At 53.3% G+C, this 20435-nt stretch overlaps 1 protein-coding gene across 3 annotated transcripts in view; it reads right to left on the bottom strand.

Moving 5' to 3' along the window:
- The window catches only part of ATP2B4 (ATPase plasma membrane Ca2+ transporting 4), a 62562-nt gene that overhangs the window by 14941 nt on the left and 27186 nt on the right, over positions 1 to 20435 (bottom strand). For all 3 annotated transcript variants that reach the window (XM_058039906.1, XM_058039904.1, XM_058039905.1), the window contains exons 3-13: positions 15055 to 15252; positions 12927 to 13184; positions 10615 to 10740; positions 10273 to 10401; positions 8389 to 8424; positions 6430 to 6591; positions 5845 to 6059; positions 4522 to 4764; positions 3594 to 3728; positions 2220 to 2326; positions 1383 to 1617 (exon numbers count right to left, since the gene is read on the bottom strand). In XM_058039906.1, coding sequence (XP_057895889.1) covers positions 1383 to 1617; positions 2220 to 2326; positions 3594 to 3728; positions 4522 to 4764; positions 5845 to 6059; positions 6430 to 6591; positions 8389 to 8424; positions 10273 to 10401; positions 10615 to 10740; positions 12927 to 13184; positions 15055 to 15252 — 1844 coding nt within the window. The remainder of the gene's footprint in view (positions 1 to 1382; positions 1618 to 2219; positions 2327 to 3593; positions 3729 to 4521; positions 4765 to 5844; positions 6060 to 6429; positions 6592 to 8388; positions 8425 to 10272; positions 10402 to 10614; positions 10741 to 12926; positions 13185 to 15054; positions 15253 to 20435) is intronic.

The following is a 20435-nucleotide window of genomic DNA, read 5'->3' on the forward strand; positions in this document are numbered from 1 at the left end:
GATCCGGAGAGGGCTCTGGAGGGGTGGGGGAGCTGCATCTGCCACCCCAAAGGCAAGGGACCTCACTGCCACCTTGCTGCCACCTCACTGTCACCTCCCTGGGGCTGCATCTGCCACCCCAAAGGGAAGGGACCTTGCTGCCACCTTGCTGTCACCTTCCTGGGGTTCCCATGGCTCTCCTGAATCCAGCAGAGACACCAGGACAGGGCAGGTCCTTGCTCCAAAGAATTCCCAACCCTTTGCTCACAGCCCTACACAGCTTTTCCTCCCTTCCAAAATGAAGGGACCTCACTGCCACCTCACTGCCACCTCACTGTCACCTCCCTGGATGACAAGGCATGGCCAGGCCATCCATAAAAGCAGGAATCTCATCCCCTCCCACCCCACTAATGGGTTTATCCATCAGGGAAGAGAGGAAATTGGAGTGAGCAATGAGCAAATCGAATCAGGAGCCTCCAGAGCTGCTGCAGCCGGGGGATGTGTAATGCAATTCCCAGATTGCCAGATCCCTGAACATCTCATCAGGGACCAGGGGAGCAGGGGGAGAGCTCCAGACTGCATCCAGAGGCAGGGATGGGGCATTATTGCATTAGCCCAGCACACAGCTCAGAGGGAAAACCAGCCCCAGGAGCACAGGGATTCTTCCTGCCTGTTTCCATCCACCTTTGGTGCAGCACAGACCCCAAGGATTGGGAATTTTGGGTGGGAACACAGTGCCATGGTGTTGTTTTGTCCAAAAATGGGAGAGAAATGCCCACAGCAGAGATGGGCACAGAGGAGCTGCTGGAATTCCTTGGGGGCAAAGCAGGGAGAGCTGCTGGAATTCCTTGGGGCAATATCAGGGATGGGCACAGAGGAGCTGCTGGAATTGCTGAGGGGAACACCAGGGACGGGCACTGGGGAGCTGTGGATGTGGTGATAGGAATGTGCTGAGTGGTTTTTGGGTGGATGTTCCTTGGGGAAACACCAGGGATGGACACAGGGGAGCTGCTGGAATTTCTTGGGGAAATTTCAGGGATGGGCACAGGGAAACTGGTGGAATTCCTTGGGGTACAGCAGGGATGGGCACAGGGGAATTGCTGGAATCATTTGGGGGCACAGAGGAACTGCTGGAATTCACAGAATCACAGAATAATGAGGTTGGAAGAGACCTCTAAGATCAACGAGTCCAACCTATGCCCTAACACCTCAACTAGACTAATCCACCAAGTGCCATGTCCAGTCTTTTTTTAAACACATTGGGGACACAGAGGAGCTGCTGGAATTCCTTGGGGAAACATCAGGGATGTGAACAGGGGAACTGCTGGAGTTCCTGAGGGGATCCCAGCCCTGAGCAGCAGGAAAAGGGCCAGGAACAGCCCAGGCCAGGGGGGATTTGGTACCTCGGGCCGTACGGGATCCTCGATCCCCACCACAGCGATGCAGGTCAGGTCAGACAGGATTTCACTCTCGTTGTCCCAGTCGGGCTCTGCACCCGCAGGGAAGTCCCGGAATGCCAGGCAGATGGTCCTGAGCCCGTGGCAGGCCATGGGCTCGATCACCTTCTTCACCATCTCGTCCCTGTCCTTCACCTTGAACACGCGCGGCTCGCCGTTCTTGTCCAGGATCTTGGTGCACCTGAGGGGACACGGAGGTGAGGCATTGTCACATTTCTGGCACCCCATCCACAAAAAAAGGGGCTGTTCCTTTTTCACAGCCCACTCCAGATTTCCTAAATCCACCCAAAAATTGCTCAGCACATTCCTGTCATCCCATCTATAGAAGGGACACACCCCCCCTTTCCACAGCTCTCTCCAGATTTCCTAAATCCATCCAAAAACCACCCAGCACATTCCTGGCACCCCATCTACACAAAGGAGCTGTCCCTTTTTCAGTGCACCCTCACATTTCCTAAATCTACCCAAAAACCACTTGGCAACATTCCTGGCACCCCATCCACAAAAAAAGGGGGCATTCCTCTTCCACAACCCACTCCAACTTTCCCAAACCCACCTAAAAACTACTTGACATATTCCCAGCACCCCATCTACAAAAAGGTGCTGTCCTTTTTCACAGCCCCGTCCAGATTTCCTAAACCCATTCCTGGCACCCTGTTTGGACACCCCCTTTCCCTCCAGCTTTCCCAAACCCCACTGGGCAGCTCCCAGCGCCCACCCCATGCCCCCTTGCCCCGTGGGATGCCCAGGAATGCCCGGGGCCGGGGCAGCAGCAGGATTTACTTGCGCAGGATGATCTCAGAGGCGCCCTTGCTGTACATGCGGAAGCCGCCGCCGCTGTTCCTCAGCACCGTGCTCATGGACTTGCGCACAGAGTTGAAGGTGTAGACCTGATTTGTGGGGGAAAAAAACCCCAAAACTTAACTCCATAACTTGTAAATATGTAAAGCTGGTGTGTTTACTACAGCCCTGAATGCGTGTGAGGTCATTCCTCCTAAAGATCAGCCCCAGAGAATTCCCAAACCTTTTTTATCCTCCTTACTTGTACATATGCAGAGTTTCACAATAGGTTTATGTATATTCATTATAGATCCATATAGGTTCTATAGGTCCTATTCTTTATAGGTTTATGTATATTCATTATAGGTCCATATAGGTTCTATAGGTCCTATTCATTATAGGTTTATGTATATTCATTATAGGTCCATATAGGTTCTTTAGGTCCTAGTCATTATAGGTTATGTATATTCCTTATAGGTTCATACAGGTGCTATAGGTCCTCTTCATTATAAGTTTATGTATATTCATTATAGGTTCATATAGGTTCTATAGGTGCTATTCATTATAGGTTTATGCATATTCATTATAGGTTCTATAGGTTCTAGTCATTATAGGTTTATGTATATTCATTATAGGTTCATATAGGTTCTATAGGTCCTATTCATTATAGGTTATGTATATTCATTATAGGTTCATACAGGTTCTATAGGTCCTATTCATTATAGGTTTATGCATATTCATTACAGGTTCTATAGGTTCTATTCATTATAGGTTTATGTATATTCATTATAGGTTCATATAGGTTCTATAGGTGCTATTCATTATAGGTTTATGCATATTCATTATAGGTTCTATAGGTTCTATTCATTATAGGTTTATGTATATTCATTATAGGTTCTATAGGTTCCATTCATTATAGGTTTATGTATATTCCTTATAGGTTCTATAGGTGCTATTCATTATAGGTTTATATATATTCATTATAGGTTCAAATAGGTTCTATAGTTCCTATTCATTACAGGTTTATGTATATTCATTATAGGTTCATATAGGTTCTATAGGTCCTATACATTATAGGTTCATATATATTCATTTTACTGGTTTTGTGTTAAAACTTGTACAGAGAACTCTCTGGTCACTCTGTCTCTTGCAGCTTCAGCTTTGGCTCTCACATTTGTTTCAAAGTTCAAGGGGCCCCTCTTATCTCCCTTTTTAGTTTGGGAGCTCCCATTCTTTTTCCTTAGCTGAGGCAGTTTTGTGAGCACAGCAAACAAGTTAAAACTGCACATTTCATCTATGCTAGCAAGCTCCAGACTTAGTAATTCACCTAAATCCTAAATGATTTCTCCCCTGGGAAATTTCTACTCTGTTCCAGACCTTGTAGAGCTTCTCCTCGGGCACCTCGTTGCGCACAGCCTGGTAGTCCTGCTTCAGGTCCAGCACGAAGCCCAGCAGGGCACACTCGGTCTTGTTGCCCACCTGGCGGGGAAGCCCCCCTTCCTTCTCTGGTGGCTGCAGAAAGGAGGGAGAAATGATGAAGGATGCCAAACCCGGGTGTGGAACAAGGTAGAATGATGAAATGATGGATGGAAGGATGGACAGAATGATGGATGGATGGATGGATGGATGGATGGATGGATGGATGGATGGATGGATGGATGGATGGATGGATGCATGGATGGATGGATGGATGGATGGATGGAAGGAACAATGCCTTAAGTTCTAGCTTTTGTATTTTCCAGACTCTGTACTGCATTAGGATATGACTCTGAACTTCACATGTTCTCCTCACAGCTCAGTCACACCAAACAATCCTTTTCCAGCCCCAGAACCAAGGACACCACTGCAGCTTTGGCCCCAAAAAGCGTAAACAACAGAGACTTGAGGCAAGCAAACTGGGAGGATGGGACTGCACAACCTGGAGCTGTGACTGGACAATTAACCCCAATATGGAAATGGAGCAAAACTTATAAAAATGTGAAAACTCGTGGCCAGGTGTCCATCTTGGGTGGAGCCATGGCTGGGCTGTTGTACTGTACTCCTGAAGATTCACCTTGGGCAGGTAGGACAGGGGACAAGGTGAGGAGACAGGGACAAGGTGAGAGGACAGGGACAAGGTGAGGGGACAGGGACAAGGTGAGGGGACAGGGACAAGGTGAGGGGACAGGGAGAGCCCTTCCCCACCACCTCTGAGGTCACTCTCACTGTATTTAATAAACTTTATCCCTTTAACTCCATCCAGTCTGCATTCCAGGTACCCTCCCAAGTCATCAGGACGCCCCCAAGCTCTGGTCCCACAGCTCACCAGGATCTTGGAGGTGTAGGCAGAGTTGATGGCCACACCGTGGACAATGAGGTCCAGGGTTTTGGGCAGGATGGCCTCGGGGTCGGGGATCTGGCGGTAGTGGGTGTCCCCCACGTAGGCCTGCACCACGGTCATGCGGTTCATGGTCAGCGTGCCCGTCTTGTCCGAGCAGATGGCCGTGGCGTTGCCCATGGTCTCGCAGGCGTCCAGGTGCCTCACCAGGTTGTTGTCCTTCATCATTTTCTGCAAGCAGAGAGAAGGTCAGGGCTGAGCTCACCCCTGTCACCCTCACAGAAAGTTGTCTGGGATAATGCGATTGATTTTGAAAAGTTTCAGTCCTGGTAGACTGCAGTAAATGTCACCTATGATCCTGCTGCTAATGTGGCCACTGCCTTTGTGCTTACCAGACATAATGCCACTGTTTATGTTAAAAGGGGTTCAAAGGAACAGCAACCACGGGACTGGGGAGTTCTGTTGGAGCTGGTGCTGCATTCAGAGGCCTGTGGGCCAGAATAAAGCTCTGGATCCAAACCCTCCATCAGAACCGACTCCTTTCCTTCACCATCGCCTTAAAGCTTCTCCACAGAGGGAAACCTGAGGAGCAGCCCCTGTTATGGGGAGAAGCTCCATCCCAGCACCACCAGAGCTCCTGCAGGCCTGCACTTGTCCCCACAGGCCCAGTGCAGCACCCAGCTAGCCCAAAGTGTCTGTGGGGTGAAACACCACACACCCAGCCAGCCAAAAGTGTCTGTGGGGTGAAACACCACACACCCAGCCAGTCAAAAGGGTCTGTGGGGTGAAACACCACAAATCCAGCCAGCCCAAAGTGTCTGTGGGGTGAAACACCACACACCCACCAGCCCAAAGTGTCTGTGGGGTGAAACACCACACACCCACAGCCCAAAGTGTCTGTGGGGTGAAACACCACACACCCAGCCAGCCAAAGGTGTCTGTGGGGTGAAACACCACACACCCACAGCCCAAAGTGTCTGTGGGGTGAAACACCACACACCCAGCCAGCCAAAAGTGTCTGTGGGGTGAAACACCACACACCCAGCCAGCCAAAGGTGTCTGTGGGGTGAAACACCACACACCCACAGCCCAAAGTGTCTGTGGGGTGAAACACCACACACCCACCAGCCAAAAGTGTCTGTGGGGTGAAACACCACACACCCAGCCGGCCCAAAGTGTCTGTGGGGTGAAACATCACAGCTGTCACAATTTGGTTCAGAAGCAGGGCCAGACAAGCTCAGGCACATCCTGTCCACAATACTGGGTTATTTATTGATAATTCCAGCCGTCCCTCCTCACCCCAGGCCTCACCTTGACAGAGTAGGCCAGCGAGATGGTGACGGCCAGCGGGAGCCCCTCGGGCACGGCCACCACCAGCACGGTGACGCCGATGATGAAGAACTTGACGAAGTACTGGATGTAGATGGGGGTGCACTCGGCCAGCCAGGGCCGCTTCTGCACCCCGAAGGTGTCGATGACGAAGTAGAGCACCAGGATGATGACGGTGATGGCCGACATGATCAGCCCTGGGGATGAGGACGAGGTCAGGGGACACAGGGGATGGAGGGGACACAGGGGACAGGGTCAGCCCGTCCTCACCAGCTCTGGGGACAAGCACAGCCCTTCCCCACTAGCTCTGGGGACATAGGGGACAGGGACAGCCCTTCTCTACCAGCTCTGGGGACACTGGGGATGGGGACAAGGATGAGATAAGGGGACACAGGACAGGGTCAGCCCTTCCCCACCAGCTCTGGAGACACTGGGGACAAGCACAGCCCATCCCCACAAGCTCTGGGGACACAGGGAATAGGGACAAGGATGAGATAAGGGGACACAGGACAGGGTCAGCCCTTCCCCACCAGCTCTGGGGACACTGTCACTGTCACTGTCACTTACCTGCCTTCCCGATCTGCACCGCCAGGCGCGTGAGCTTCCCCTGCAGCACCGACTTCTCCTTCTTGGGCACCTTCGCCTTCTTCTTCTCCTTCTCCTCGTTCTCCACCCCCTCCTGGCTCTTCAGGGGCTGGATCTCTAAGGCCACACCATCCTGAGTTTTAGCTACAGCCCGGGGGGGTAAAAGAAGACACCAGGTGTGAACAGGAGAGCCCCAGGCCAGGCTGGAGGACACCACGGAGGAGGATGGTGGTGGCAGAGAGAGAGAGAGAGAGAAATCCAGGACAAGAACCACTCCCGAGCACACACGCGTCCGAGCACATGGAAGCTCCGTGTCCAGGGCCCTGCCACCTCTCTCTGGGGTGCTTTCCTGTCACTACCCCCTGCCCACGGATCAGGGATCCTCAGGGGTGACTCTGGCACCGTCACACCTCTGCAAGAGACCCTCCAGGCCAGATTTTGGGGTCTCGTGCAGCCTCTAAGCCTGTAGAGGACTGGGAGTGCTTTGGGATGAGCCCAGAGATGCTCCAGTGTCCCCAGGTCCCCCAGTGCCACCTCTGCAGAGCCTTGTGGGCAGCCCAGCAGCAAGGGAAGGGGTGAGATGGAGGGGAAGGTTAGAAATTGGGATGGAAACTGAAGAGCAGGGAGCCAGGAATCCTCCAATCCCAGCCTGGAGCCATCCACCTCTGGGACCCGAGACAGCCAAGCTTCCCCTTCCTAAAACTGGGCTAACCCAGCTGGAAGGCTGCCCTGGGCAAACCCAAGGCTGGCAGCTTTGGAGAGGGATGGGCAGCCCAGCAGAGGCTCCTCCTGAGCTGGTGTGGCCCCAGGGCCACCCCGGGACCTGTCCCCTCGTGGGCTGGAGGCCACCCCGGAGCAGCTCCACGGTGACAAGGGACCCGACACGGACACAACAAAGCACCCGGACACAGCTGACTCAAGGAGGGCAACTCAAACTGCTGAGAGAGAGAGAAACAGAGAGAGAAACAGAGAAACAGAGAGAGGGGTGGAGAGAGAGGTGCAGAAATGGGGCTTCCTCCACAGCCTGCAAAGAACAGGGTGAGAAACACTGGCGAGGAGACGCTCACGGAGTCGAGGCCATGGCAGGACAGGGTGCAAATGTCCCATGGGAGATCTCATCCCAGGAATGCCAGGAGGGCACCTCCAGCTCTGCCCTGAACGCCAACCCTGTGCAGGGACAGCTTTAAAAATCACCAAATCCCTGCTGGGAGTCATGCAATTATCCCAAGGAAGGGATGCTCTGCCAGAAGTCCTCCCTGAAAAATGGCTTTTCCCCATGTAGGGACAATGGGAAAGTTCATCCCAGTGATGCCTCAGGATTTTGGCTTTTATCTTTTCCATACATTTATAATCCTGCAGTTCTTCAGTGTGTAACTCTAAACTCCATATCCAGTGTGAGTTGCTGCTTTCCCATTTTTACACAATTCCTCTCCAGGCCTGGGAATCAACACCACCTCACTGCCTCAGGCCCTAAGAGATGGGAACAAAAGGGAGTTGGGGGAGCAAATTTGGGGTCAATGGTTTCATTACCTGAAGCTGTAATTGGAAAATTAACCCCCAATATCCAAATGAACCAAACTTATAAAAGTGTGAAAACCCCGTGACCTGTGGTCCATTTTTGGGTGAGTTCCATCAGCCCTAAATGTACCTGAAGGCCTTTCAAGAAATAAAATTGCTTTTTTTTTCCCCTTTGATTTGGTCTGGCCTCTGTTTTTGGGCAGTCCCAGCAAGGCACCCCCTGCCCTGGGTCGGGGTTTTGGGGACACCACGGGACCGTTGCACCCTGTCCTGGAGAAACGAGGCGAGAGTCCCGCCGGAGCAGCAAAGAGCACAGACTGATGAGGAGAAGGAAGGAGGAAGAAGAAGGAAGAAGGAGGAAGGAGAGAGGAATGCTTGGTAGTTAGTGTGGTGCTGTTCAAAGGATGGAGAGGCTGGCGTTACCTTTGTTGCGGTTTTCGGGGGCTCCACCTTTTTTACCTGTTCAAAGAGAGAAAGGGGGGAGGGCTGAGCACAAGGAGCCACATTCCCCCTGCAGCTGGGATGCTCCCACTCCTGTGGGCACCCTCTGGACACCACCACGCCTTGGTCCACACACAGCTCGAGGCTCCGGAGCTCCCAGGCTGCCCTGGGCACCCCTGTCCCAAGGGTTCTGCTTCTCCCCACCTGTAAATCACCCCCAGACCCCAGCAGTGCCTCCAGGGCGCTGGAGGTGCCTCAGGTTTTCAGGAGGAGAAGGCACAGAGCAGATTTTCAGGAGAAGAAAGCCTCCTGCAGCTCCAGGTCCCTCCCTTCTGCTGCCATCAGGCCCGGATAGGAAGCACAGATTTGTCCCAGATCAGACCCAGAGCAGGGAGGTGTGACCCCCAAAATCTGTCCAGGTGGCACATGGGGGTGCCCAGAGCTGCTGCACCTCACCCAGCTTCAGGTGACAAGGGCTTTATGTCACCCCACAGCTCCAGTGGGGTCAAACTGGTGACACCCCCTGACCTGCTCTGCTCTGCTCCCAAATCCATTGAGCTGGAAGGCTGGGAAAGCTCCCAGTGCCACTCCCAGGGCACCTTGCCCTGCCACCTCCATGGTGGCAGCCAAACCCAGGAGATCCAAGCTCCCAAATCCTGGAGCTGGCGAAGCAGGATCCACACCCAGAGTTGGGGAAGGTGGGATCCAGTTCAGAGCTGGGGAAGGCAGGATCTACATCCAGAACTGGGAGCTGGGGAGGGCAGGATCCAGCTCCAGAGCTGGGGAAAGTGGGATCCACACCCAGAGCTGGGGAAGGTGGGATCCACACCCAGAGCTGAGGAAGGCAGGATCCACAGCCAGAGCTGGGAGCTGGGGAAGGCAGGATCCAGTTCAGAGCTGGGGAAGGCAGGATCCAGCTCCAGAGCTGAGGAAGGTGGGATCCACACCCAGAGCTGGGAGCTGGGAAAAGCAGGATCCACACCCAGAGCTGGGGAAGGCAGGATCCAATTCAGAGCTGGGGAGGGCAGGATCCAGCTCCAGAGCTGGGGAAGGCAGGATCCAGTTCAGAACTGAGGAAGGCAGGATCTACATCCAGAACTGGGAGCTGGGGAAGGCAGGATCCAGCTGCAGAGTTGAGGAAGGCAGGATCCAGCTGCAGAGCTGGGGAAGGCAGGATCCAGCTGCAGATCTGAGGATCCAGCTCAGAGCTGGCAGCCAGCACAGCCTCTCCCACCTGGCACTGCCTCCCGGGAAGGGCTCCCTGGCGCGGGGATGCCGGAGCAGCTGGCAGTGCCAGCCTGGTGCTGCTGCCAGTGCCTGACCCCAGAGAGGCCTGAGCAGGGCATCAGGGACACAGGGAGCTTCCCCAGCTGGGAATAAGCAGCTGGATGTGAAAGCTGAGGTGGGAGAGAGCTCCAGACCCAGCACGATGGGAACATCTCGGCCTGGCTGCTGTCCCACCCCTCCACTGCCTCCTGCCATCCCCTCCTTTCCCCCAGGGAGCTCAGGGAATGCTCAGGACATCCTCAGCCAAGTCCTGCAGGGTTTGGATGGGTTAAAAACACCCTTTGGGCACCCAAGACTCACCTTGCACCTCCATGGGGTGGGCAAGGAGCACTGCAGGGGAGCTGCCACCAGCCCCTCTTCTTGGGGGATCCTTGATCCCCCAACCCCACAGCTCCAGGATGGAAAGAAGAAGGTCTGGGAGCATGGGGGGAACCAGGTGGAGGGGACAGGGAGGGACCCCCAACCTCTCCCTGTTCCTGCCTGGGCCAGGGGAGCTGACCCCGATGTGTGAGGAGCCTGTGGATGCATCCCAGGAAAGGGACAAAGGAAGGAAAAGGTAAATTCAGGGCATTTTCTTACCTTTCTTCACTTTCTTCTCCTCGTCCCCCTCTCCTCCTGCTCCCAGGAGGGTGAAGATGATCCCAGTCTGGGAGTTGATGCCCACGGCAGTCACCACCATCCTGCCCGAGCCCTCCATCACGTGGGTACCTGGTAGGGCAGCGATGCCATGGGCACACAGGTGACACTCCCAGCTCCCATCCCACAGAGTCCCACACTGGTTTGGCTCAGAAGGGACCTTCACCCCATCCTGTTCCACCCTGTATTGCTCCAAACCCCATCCAGCCTGGCCTTGGACACCTCCCTGAGAGCAGAGCCCACCCTGATGCCATCCCAGCCCTGCATCCATCCCTGAGCCCTCACCTGACAGCAGCATGGGGTCTTTATCCATGGATTTCTTCACCTGGTCTGACTCCCCAGTCAGTGAGCTCTCGTCTATCTTCAGGTCATTGCCCTGGATCAGGATCCCGTCCGCTGGCAGGAGATCACCTGGAGAGGAGGAAAAGCAGGGATCAGCCCAGCCTGGCTCAGCCCTGCCTGCCCCATGCCAGGAATGCTCCAAAAGGATCCAAAACTCAGGCTCTGAGCAGCTCTGGAGGGAGGAGAAGCAGCAGGTGGGGTTTGTGAGGGACAGGTGTAATCAAATTAAATCCAAGAGCTCCCAAATCCTTGCTGAAGACTCCTGGGGAGGATTTTACTCGGTGTTTCCCCATCTGGTTTTAATGAATCCTTCCCAGAGCTCCTGATGCATCCAAAATCCACCACATCCACCTGCCAAGTGTGGAATTGGGCCCTTGGGAAAACAAACACGGTGTTGGATCAATCTCCTTCCTGAATGGGAGGAATATTCCCCCTGGGAAACGAGGAGCAGGCCCTGATTGATCCCAGGGGCTGCAGCTCCTGCATAAGGAAACATCCAGGCCAAGGAAATATTCAGCATCTCCTGGATGAGGAATTGTTCCCCAAAACCTCCTGGGTAAAGAAATGCTCCCCCAACATCTCCTGGATGAGGAAATATTCCCCAACATCTCCTGGATGAGGAAATATTCCCCAACATCTCCTGGATAACAGAATATCCCCCAGCAACTCCTGGATAAGGAAATATCCAGCAACATCTCCTGGATAGCAGAATTTACCAACATCTCCTGGGTAAGGAAATGTTCCCCAACATCTCCTGGGTAAGAAAACATTCCCCAAAACCTCCTGCATAAGGAAAAACTCCCCAGCACCTCCTGGACAAGGAAATATTCCTCAACATCTCCTGGATAAGGAAACACCCTCAACAGGGACAAGGTTGGGAAAATAAACTACCACAAACTAATAAAATAAATTAATTATGATGCAGCAGCTCCTTAAAGCTCCAGGGCAAAGAGAGAAGGTGAGTGGAGCTCCACTGGTTACTGGAGATGGATACTCCATGAAAATGCTGCCATGGAGCTCCATCACCTCCAAGGCACCATTTCCATGGAGCAACCAGAGGAGCTGCTGCTTGTGCTCAAGGAAGAAGGGCTGGAGAAGGAGGGAGGAGGTGTTTTGTGGAGATAATCAAAACTCCACAACTTTTGTGGAAGTTCTAAAGCCAGGATGTTTGTTACAGTGCTGGACACGTGTGGGAATCATTCTCCTAAAACGACATGGGTACCTCTGGGAACTCCAGGTCCCTTTTTATCCCCCTCTCAATACATATGCAAAAAATAAAAATAAATATGCATAAAATTTCACAATTGGTTTATACACCTTCACTTTTACAAATTTCACGTGACATTTGCTGCTAGTTCTTCTTTATCACAAAGAATTCTTAGGTCAGGCTGACCTGCTCTCACAGCAGTCTCTCTGTCTTTCTCTATCACTTTCTGTCTCCTCCCCTTCATCTCTGTCTTTCACTGAAGCAGTTTCTTGTCACTCTGGTTTTTTAAGATTTTCTAAGCTTTCTGATGTTGACATTCTTGTAGTGAGCTTTCTCACACACTTTCTGTAAATAACTCATTGTTTTGCATTCCTTTATGGAGGAGGAGAACGTTGAGGGACTGTTGGTTTGACCAGTGTCATTGGAAGGTGGCACTGTTACCCTTCCAGTCTGCAGTCACTTTTAGAAAACTAGAAATGTTAGAATCAGAAAATAAACTTCTTCACCTTGAGAACAGTGGTGTGAGCTTGTGTTCTTTTGTGTCCTATAGTTTCTCTGAGCCTAGGCTTTTGCAATCAGGCTGTTTCCTAACTACAGACAACTCAAAAACGTACATTTCACCTAAATCAAAATGGAATTTCCACTCTGGAAAGTTTCTACTCTGCTTCAGAGTTCCAAGGGGGGAGCACAGCCCCACTCACCATACTTGATCTGGGCGATGTCGCCCACCACAATGCACTGTTGGTTTGTCCAGTGTCATTGGAGAGGTGGCACTGTCACCCTCCAATCCACTGTCACTTTTAGAAAACTATAAATGTTAGAATCAGAAAATAAACTTCCTTTTTTCTTCTTCACCTTGAGAACAGCTTGTGTTCTTTTGTGTCCTGTAGTGATAGCTTCTCCGAGCCTAGACTTTTGCAATCAGGCTGTTTCCTAACTACAGACAACTCATAAACGTACATTTCACCTAAATCAAAATGGAATTTCCACTCTGGGAAGTTTCTACTCTGCTTCAGAGTCTCCAAGGGGGGAGCCCAGCCCCACTCACCGTACTTGATCTGGGCGATGTCGCCCACCACGATCTCGGCCACGGGGATCTGGATCACCTGGCCCTTGCGGATCACCGTGAACTTCTGCTCCTGCTCGATGCGGCTCTGGAGGCCCCGGAACTGCTTCTCCTTGCTCCAGTCGTTGAAGGCCGTCACCAGCACCACGATGATGACCGAGAACAGGATGGCAGCGCCCTCGATCCAGCCCGCCTGCGACTCGCCCTCGTCCTCCACGCCGCCCGTGGACTGCCCGCACACTGCCGGGAGAGAGACCAGGGATAACCAAAAACAGTGCCTGGGGCAGGGAATCCCTGCTTGGATAACCAAAAACACTGCCTGGAGCAGGGAATTCCTGCTTGGATAACCAAAAACACTGCCTGGAGCAGGGAATTCCTGCTTGGATAACCAAAAACACTTCCTGGGGCAGGGAACTCCTGCTTGGATAACCAAAAACACTGCCAGGAGCAGGGAATCCCTGCTTGGATAACCAAAAACACTGCCTGGGAGAGAAACCATGGGATAACCCCAAACACTGCCAGGAGCAGGGAATCCCTGCTTGGATAACCAAAAACACTGCCTGGAGCAGGGAATCCCTGCTTGGAAAACCAAAAACACTGCCTGGAGCAGGGAATCCCTGCTTGGATAACTCCAAACACTGCCTGGAGCACGGAATTCCTGCTTGGATAACCAAAACCACTGCCTGGAGCAGGGAATCCCTGCTTGGATAACCCCATACACTGCCCAGAGAGAGACCATGGGATAACCAAAAACACTGCCTGGAGCAGGGAATTCCTGCTTGGATAACCCCAAACACTGCCTGGAGCAGGGAATTCCTGCTTGGATAACCCCAAACACTGCCCGGGAGAGAACCCATGGGATAACCCTATATGAGAGAGCCCATGGGATAACCCCATATGAGAGAATTCCCCATGGGATAACCCCAAACACTGCCTGGAGCAGGGAATTCCTGCTTGAGAGCCCATGGAATATCCCAAACACTGCTGGGAGAGAAACCATGGGATAGCCCCACAGGAGAGAATTCCCATTGGGATAACCCCACACGAGAGAGTTCCCATTGGATAACCCCAAACACTGCCCTGAAAGAACTCCCCGTTGGATACCTGGTCCTCCCTCAAAGACCCCAAAGATGGGGAGATGCCACCACCCAAGGCCCCCATCCCAAACCCCTGCTCCTACAAGGAACAGAGCAGATCCCAGGATATCCCCACAGGGAACAGGGCAGATCCCAGAGGCCCCTCACAGGGAATAGGGCAGATGCCAGGGTATCCCCACAGAGAATAGAGCAGATTCCACAATATCCCCACAGGGAATGGGTCAATCCCAGAGTCCCCTCACCAGGAATGGGGCAGATCCCAGGATATCCCTACAGGGAACCAGGCAGATCCCACAGTCCCCATCCCAAACCCGTGCTCCCACAAGGAACAGGGCAGATCCCAGAGTGTTCCCACAAGGAACAGAGGCAGATCCCAGAGTCTCTATCCCAAACCCCTGTTCCCACAGGAAATAGGGCAGAGCCCAGAGTGCTCCCACAGGGAAGGGGGCAGATCCCAGGATATCCCCACAGGGAATAGAGCAGATTCCAGGATATCCCCACAGGGAATAGAGCAGATTCCAGGATATCCCCACAGGGAATAGAGCAGATTCCAGGATATCCCCACAGAGAAAGGGGCAGATCCCAGAGTGCTCCCACAAGGAATGAGGGCAGATCCCACAGTCCCCATCCCAAACCCCTGCTCTCACAGGGAACAGAGCAGATCCCAGAGTCATCCCACAAGGAACGGCAGCAGACCCCAGAGTCTCCATCCCAAACCCCTGTTCCCAAAGGAACGGGGGCAGATCCCAGGATATCCCCACAGGGAATGGGGCAAATCCCAGGACATCCCCACATGGAACCAGGCAGATCCCACAGTCCCCATCTCAAACCCCTGTTCCCACAAAGAATGGGGCAGATCCCAGGATACCCCCCCCAGGGAATGGGGCAGATCCCAGGATATCCCCACACGGAAGGGGCAGATCCCAGGATATCCCCACAGGGATTGGGGCAGATCCCAGGATATCCCCCCAGGGAAGGGGGCAGAGCCCGGTGTCCCCAGCCCCGGGACTCACGCTCGTTGTCCCCTCCCGGGGGGTGGTAGAAGGACAGCCCCAGCGAGACGATGGCTGCGATCTCCAGGATGATCAGCGTCACGTCCTGCAGCGCCTCCCACACCAGCTGCAGGAACGTCTTGGCCTTCTTGGGGGGGATGAAGTTCTGCCCAAAGGCCTGGCGCCGCTTCTCCAGGTCCGTGGGGTTCCCAGACAGGCCTGGAGGGGTGGGGAGAACAGGGGTGAGGGCAAATCCCACTGCTAGCCCCGTGCAATTCCTCCAGGAGCAGCTCCTGCTCAGCCCAGAGAAGGTGAGGAGAAGGAAGGGAAGGGAAGGGAAGGGAAGGGAAGGGAAGGGAAGGGAAGGGAAGGGAAGGGAAGGGAAGGGAAGGGAAGGGAAGGGAAGGGAAGGGAAGGGAAGGGAAGGGAAGGGAAGGGAAGGGAAGGGAAGGGAAGGGAAGGGAAGGGAAGGGAAGGGAAGGGAAGGGAAGGGAAGGGAAGGGAAGGGAAGGGAAGGGAAGGGAAGGGAAGGGAAGGGAAGGGAAGGGAAGGGAAGGGAAGGGAAGGGAAGGGAAGGGAAGGGAAGGGAAGGGAAGGGAAGGGAAGGGAAGGGAAGGGAAGGGAAGGGAAGGGAAGGGAAGGGAAGGGAAGGGAAGGGAAGGGAAGGGAAGGGAAGGGAAGGGAAGGGAAGGGAAGGGAAGGGAAGGGAAGGGAAGGGAAGGGAAGGGAAGGGAAGGGAAGGGAAGGGAAGGGAAGGGAAGGGAAGGGAAGGGAAGGGAAGGGAAGGGAAGGGAAGGGAAGGAAGGAAGGAAGGAAGGAAGGAAGGAAGGAAGGAAGGAAGGAAGGAAGGAAGGAAGGAAGGAAGAGAAAGAGAAAGAGAAAGAGAAAGAGAAAGAAAGAAAGAAAGAAAGAAAGAAAGAAAGAAAGAAAGAAAGAAAGAAAGAAAGAAAGAAAGAAAGAAAGAAAGAAAGAAAGAAAGAAAGAAAGAAAGAAAGAAAGAAAGAAAGAAAGAAAGTAAAAAGAAAATAAAAATTAATAAAGTATAAACAAAGAAACAAAAGAAAAATTAAAATATAAATAAAGTATTAACAAACTAATAAGAATAAAAATAAAAATAAGTAAAATATAAACAAATAAATAAAATAAAATTTAAAATACGCTATAAAATAAAGTATAAACAAATAAAATTAAAATTAGAAAAAAATAAAAAGGAATAAATTATAAACAAATAGATAAAATAGAATTGAAAATAAACTATAAAATAAATAAAGTATGAACAAATAATTAAAGTTAAGAATAAAATAAAAATTAATAAAGTATAAATAAATAAATAAAATAAAAAATCTAAAAAATAAAGTATAAACAAATCAATAAAACAAACCTATAAATAGAGACAAATAAATAATAGAAATTATATAAAGTATAAACAACTAAATTATAAATAAATAATATATAAATTATAAAACATAAATAAAGTATAAATAAATAAATTATAAATGAATAAAGTATAGACAAAAGAATTAATTAAATAATGCAATAAAGATAATATATTAGTATTTAATATATAAACGAATATAATATATAAACCAATCAAAATATAAATAAATTAATTAATTCAATAAACATTAAAACATTAAATAGAAATATATAAAGTATAAACAAATAAACCAAGATATAAATAAATAAAAACATGAATAATTAATAACCAAAATATAAACAAACAAATAAATAATGTATCAGCCTGCAGCCTGGAGAATGTCACTGTCACCCCCGGGCAGGGGACACCAGGCTGCAGCAGCGCTGTGCCACTGTCACCCTCAGCCAGGGGACACCAGGCTGCAGCAGCGCTGTGCCACCAGCAGGGCTGTGCCACTGTCACCCCAGGCCATGAGGCAGCGATGGTGACAGTGGCAGTGTGACACCGCTGTGTCCCCAGCACCACCTTAAGGGACCCCCCCACCCCCTCCTGCTCCACCTTAAGATGTCCCCGGGTCACTGCCAGGCCCCGGGATGCTCCAGGAATGGCCCTGGGCACATCCTGGTGGTGCCTGGAGCAGCCTGGCAGTGACAGGGGACCCGGGTCCTGCGCTCAGGGGACAGCTCCGAGTCATTCCCAGGGACACCTCCGTGCCAGTCCCGTGTCACTCTGGGGGGACACCTCCCTGCCAGCTCCACTTCATTCCAGGGGATGCCCTTCCCAAAGCCCTGTGTCACTTTAGGGACACAGTGTCACTTTGGGGACACCTCCCTGCCCGCTCCATGTCACTGTGGGGGCACCTCTGTGCCCACCCTGTGTCACTGTGGGGACACCTCTGTGCCCACCCGATGTCACTCTGTGTCACACCTCCCTGCCCACCCTGTGTCACTCTGTGTCACACCTCCCTGCCCACCCTGTTATCACTCTGGGGACACCTCCCTGCCCACCCCCGTCACTTTGGGGACATCCCCTGCCAGCCCCGTGTCACTCTGGGGACATCTCTGTGCCCACCCTGTGTCACTTTGGGGACACCTCCCCGTCAGCTCCATGTCACTCTGTGGGACACCTCTGTGCCCACCCTGTTATCACTCTGGGGACACTTCCATGCCTTGGGGACATCTCTGTGCCAGCTCTGTGTCACTCTGAGGGGACACTTCTGTACCAGTCCCGTGTCACTCTGTGGGACACCTCCTTGCCCACCCTGTGTCACTTTGGGGACACTCCAATGCCTGCCTCGTGTCACTCTGGGGACACCTCTGTGCCCACCCATGTCACTCTGTGTCACACCTCCCTGCCCACCCTTTGTTACTTTGGGGACCCCTCCCTGCCCACCCCGTGTCACTCCGTGGGGACACCTCCCTGCCCACCCCGTGTCACTCTAGTGACACCCCCATGCCAGCCCCGTGTCCCCACGTGTCCCTGCAGCAGGAGGAAGCAGCAGGATCGATCCCGCTCCGCTCCAGCCCAGCTGCAGGGAGGGAGGGGACAGCAGGGAGGGAGGGGACAGCTGGCAGCTGGCACAGCAGCCTCGCTGTCCCCACCCAGCAGGATCCTGGGATGTCCCGGCCCGGATTCCCCAGCAGAGGGTGGAAAATGTGGCTGATGGCCATGGAGCCACGGGGACACACGTGGGGACACACGTGGGGACACATGGGGACACGGGACAGGGCAGCCAGGGGTCCCAAAGCAGATCCCACCCATGGGAACAATCCCAGGGCTGTCCCCCACCCTCCCTGGGGAATTGAGGGGGGTTTGGTGGCTCTGCGCTGGCACAGGGAGGGTGACAAAGAGCCTGTGCCACCCAAATGCCACTGCAGGTGACAAAGGTGACAAAGAGCAGCAGCCCTGGGCAGGTGCCACCCATGGGGCCACTGCAGGCTCTGGGGCAGGATTAGGAGGGAAATGGGGCAGAAATTCTGGATGGAGGCCACATGTGACAGCAGGGAGCTGTCACCAGTGCCACATGTGCCTGGGGACAGTGGCACAAGGAGCCTCCCTGCAGGAACGGGGCTGGGGAGTGGCAGCCCTGGGTGAGTCAGGGTGGCTGTGCTGGCACCCAGGGGACACGGGTGACTCAGTGCAGTCACACCCCAAAGCCACCCCAAAGCCACTCTGGGAGCTGGCCCGAGGGCTTGGGGTCTGCTGGCACCTCCTGGGGCACAGCTGGAGCTGCCACAACCAGCAGACCCCAAAGTGACACCGGGGCTGGGGACCCCAAGGGCCACCTAAGGGGGGCTCTGGGGGACAGTGTTTGCCCACGAGGACAGTGCCAGGCTGGAGAGAGGACAGCCAGGACAGCCAGGACAGTGCCAGGCTGGAGAGAGGACAGGCAGGACAGTGCCAGGCTGGAGAGGGGACAGGCAGGACAGTGCCAGGCTGGAGAGGAGACAGCCAGCACAGTGCCAGGCTGAAAAGGGGACAGCCAGGACAGTGCCAGGCTGGAGGGGCGACATCCAGGACAGTGCCAGGCTGGAAAGGGGACAGGCAGGACAGTGCCAGGCTGCAGAGGGGACAGCCAGGCCTGCAGCACAGGGTGGCACCGAGGGTCCCCATGGGTCCAGGTGGGATCAGGGCACTCCAGGGCACGGATCCTACAGCAGGACAGGGGTGCTGGCAGGACACCCCGGGCTGGTGACACACAGGAGGACAAGGCCCTGTGCCACCCCAGAGGGGTGATCAGCAGAGGGACAATGAGAATGGGGACAAACAGCGGGATCAGACAGAGGTGCCACAGGTCCCCTTGGGATTCTCCTCTTCCCAAAAATCCCCGAGGATCTGGAGCAGAGACCCTTTGTGTGCTCTCTGGGATTTGGGGCAGCTCAGCTCCACGGGAGGGACATCCCAGGGGCATCGGGGTGGGGCTGAACCCTCATCTCCCCTACAAGAACCTTTTGGGTTCTCCTCCCGCCTCTCCTCCCACCCCACAGCAGCGTGATCCCACTTTGGCAGGGCTGAGCACATTGTTTGTGACTTTGTGGCTTTGTGTTTCCACCGGGACTTCCCCCCTTCTCTAACGACATCCCGATATTGTCTGTCCTTCCCGGCCCCGCTCGCAGCTGGAAAGCTGCAAATCCCCCCCTGCAGCACTAAAAATATCCCACAGATCGTCACTGCTGAGTCCCCATCCCACAGTTTTAGGGCTGAGTCCCATCCCAAAGCTCCAGGGCCAAGTCTCCATCCCACAGCTTTAGGGCTCAGTCTTCATCCCACAGTTTTAGGGTTGTGTCCCAATCTCACAGCTTTAGAGCTGAGTCCCCATCCCAGTTTTAGGACTGTGTCCCCATCCCAGTTTTAGGACTGTGTCCCCATCCCAGTTTTAGGGCTGAGTCCCCATCCCAGTTTTAGGACTGTGTCCCCGTCCTACAGCTCCAGAGCTGAGTTCCCATCCCACAGTTTTAGGGCTGAGCCCCCATCCCTAAACTCCAGGGCTGTGTCCCCATCCCACAGTTTTAGGGCTGAGTTCCCATCCCAGTTTTAGGGCTGAGTCCCCATCCCAGTTTTAGGGCTGAGTCCCATCCCAGTTTTAGGGCTGAGTTCCCATCCCACAGTTTTAGGGCTGAGTTCCCATCCCACAGTTTTAGGGCTGAGCCCCCATCCCTAAACTCCAGGGCTGAGTTCCCATCCCACAGTTTTAGGGCTGAGTTCCCATCCCACAGACTGTCACAGCCAAGTCCCCATCCTACAGTTTTAGAGCACCCCTCAGCTCCAGGGATCAGCTCCCATCCCACAGTTTTAGGGCTGAGTCCCATCCCAGTTTTAGGGCTGAGTTCCCATCCCACAGTTTTAGGGCTGAGTTCCCATCCCAGTTTTAGGGCTGAGTCCCATCCCAGTTTTAGGGCTGAGTTCCCATCCCACAGTTTTAGGGCTGAGTTCCCATCCCACAGTTTTAGGGCTGAGTTCCCATCCCAGTTTTAGGGCTGAGTTC

Source organism: Melospiza georgiana, chromosome 23 (genome assembly GCF_028018845.1).
Source record: "Melospiza georgiana isolate bMelGeo1 chromosome 23, bMelGeo1.pri, whole genome shotgun sequence".
NCBI lineage: Eukaryota > Metazoa > Chordata > Aves > Passeriformes > Passerellidae > Melospiza > Melospiza georgiana.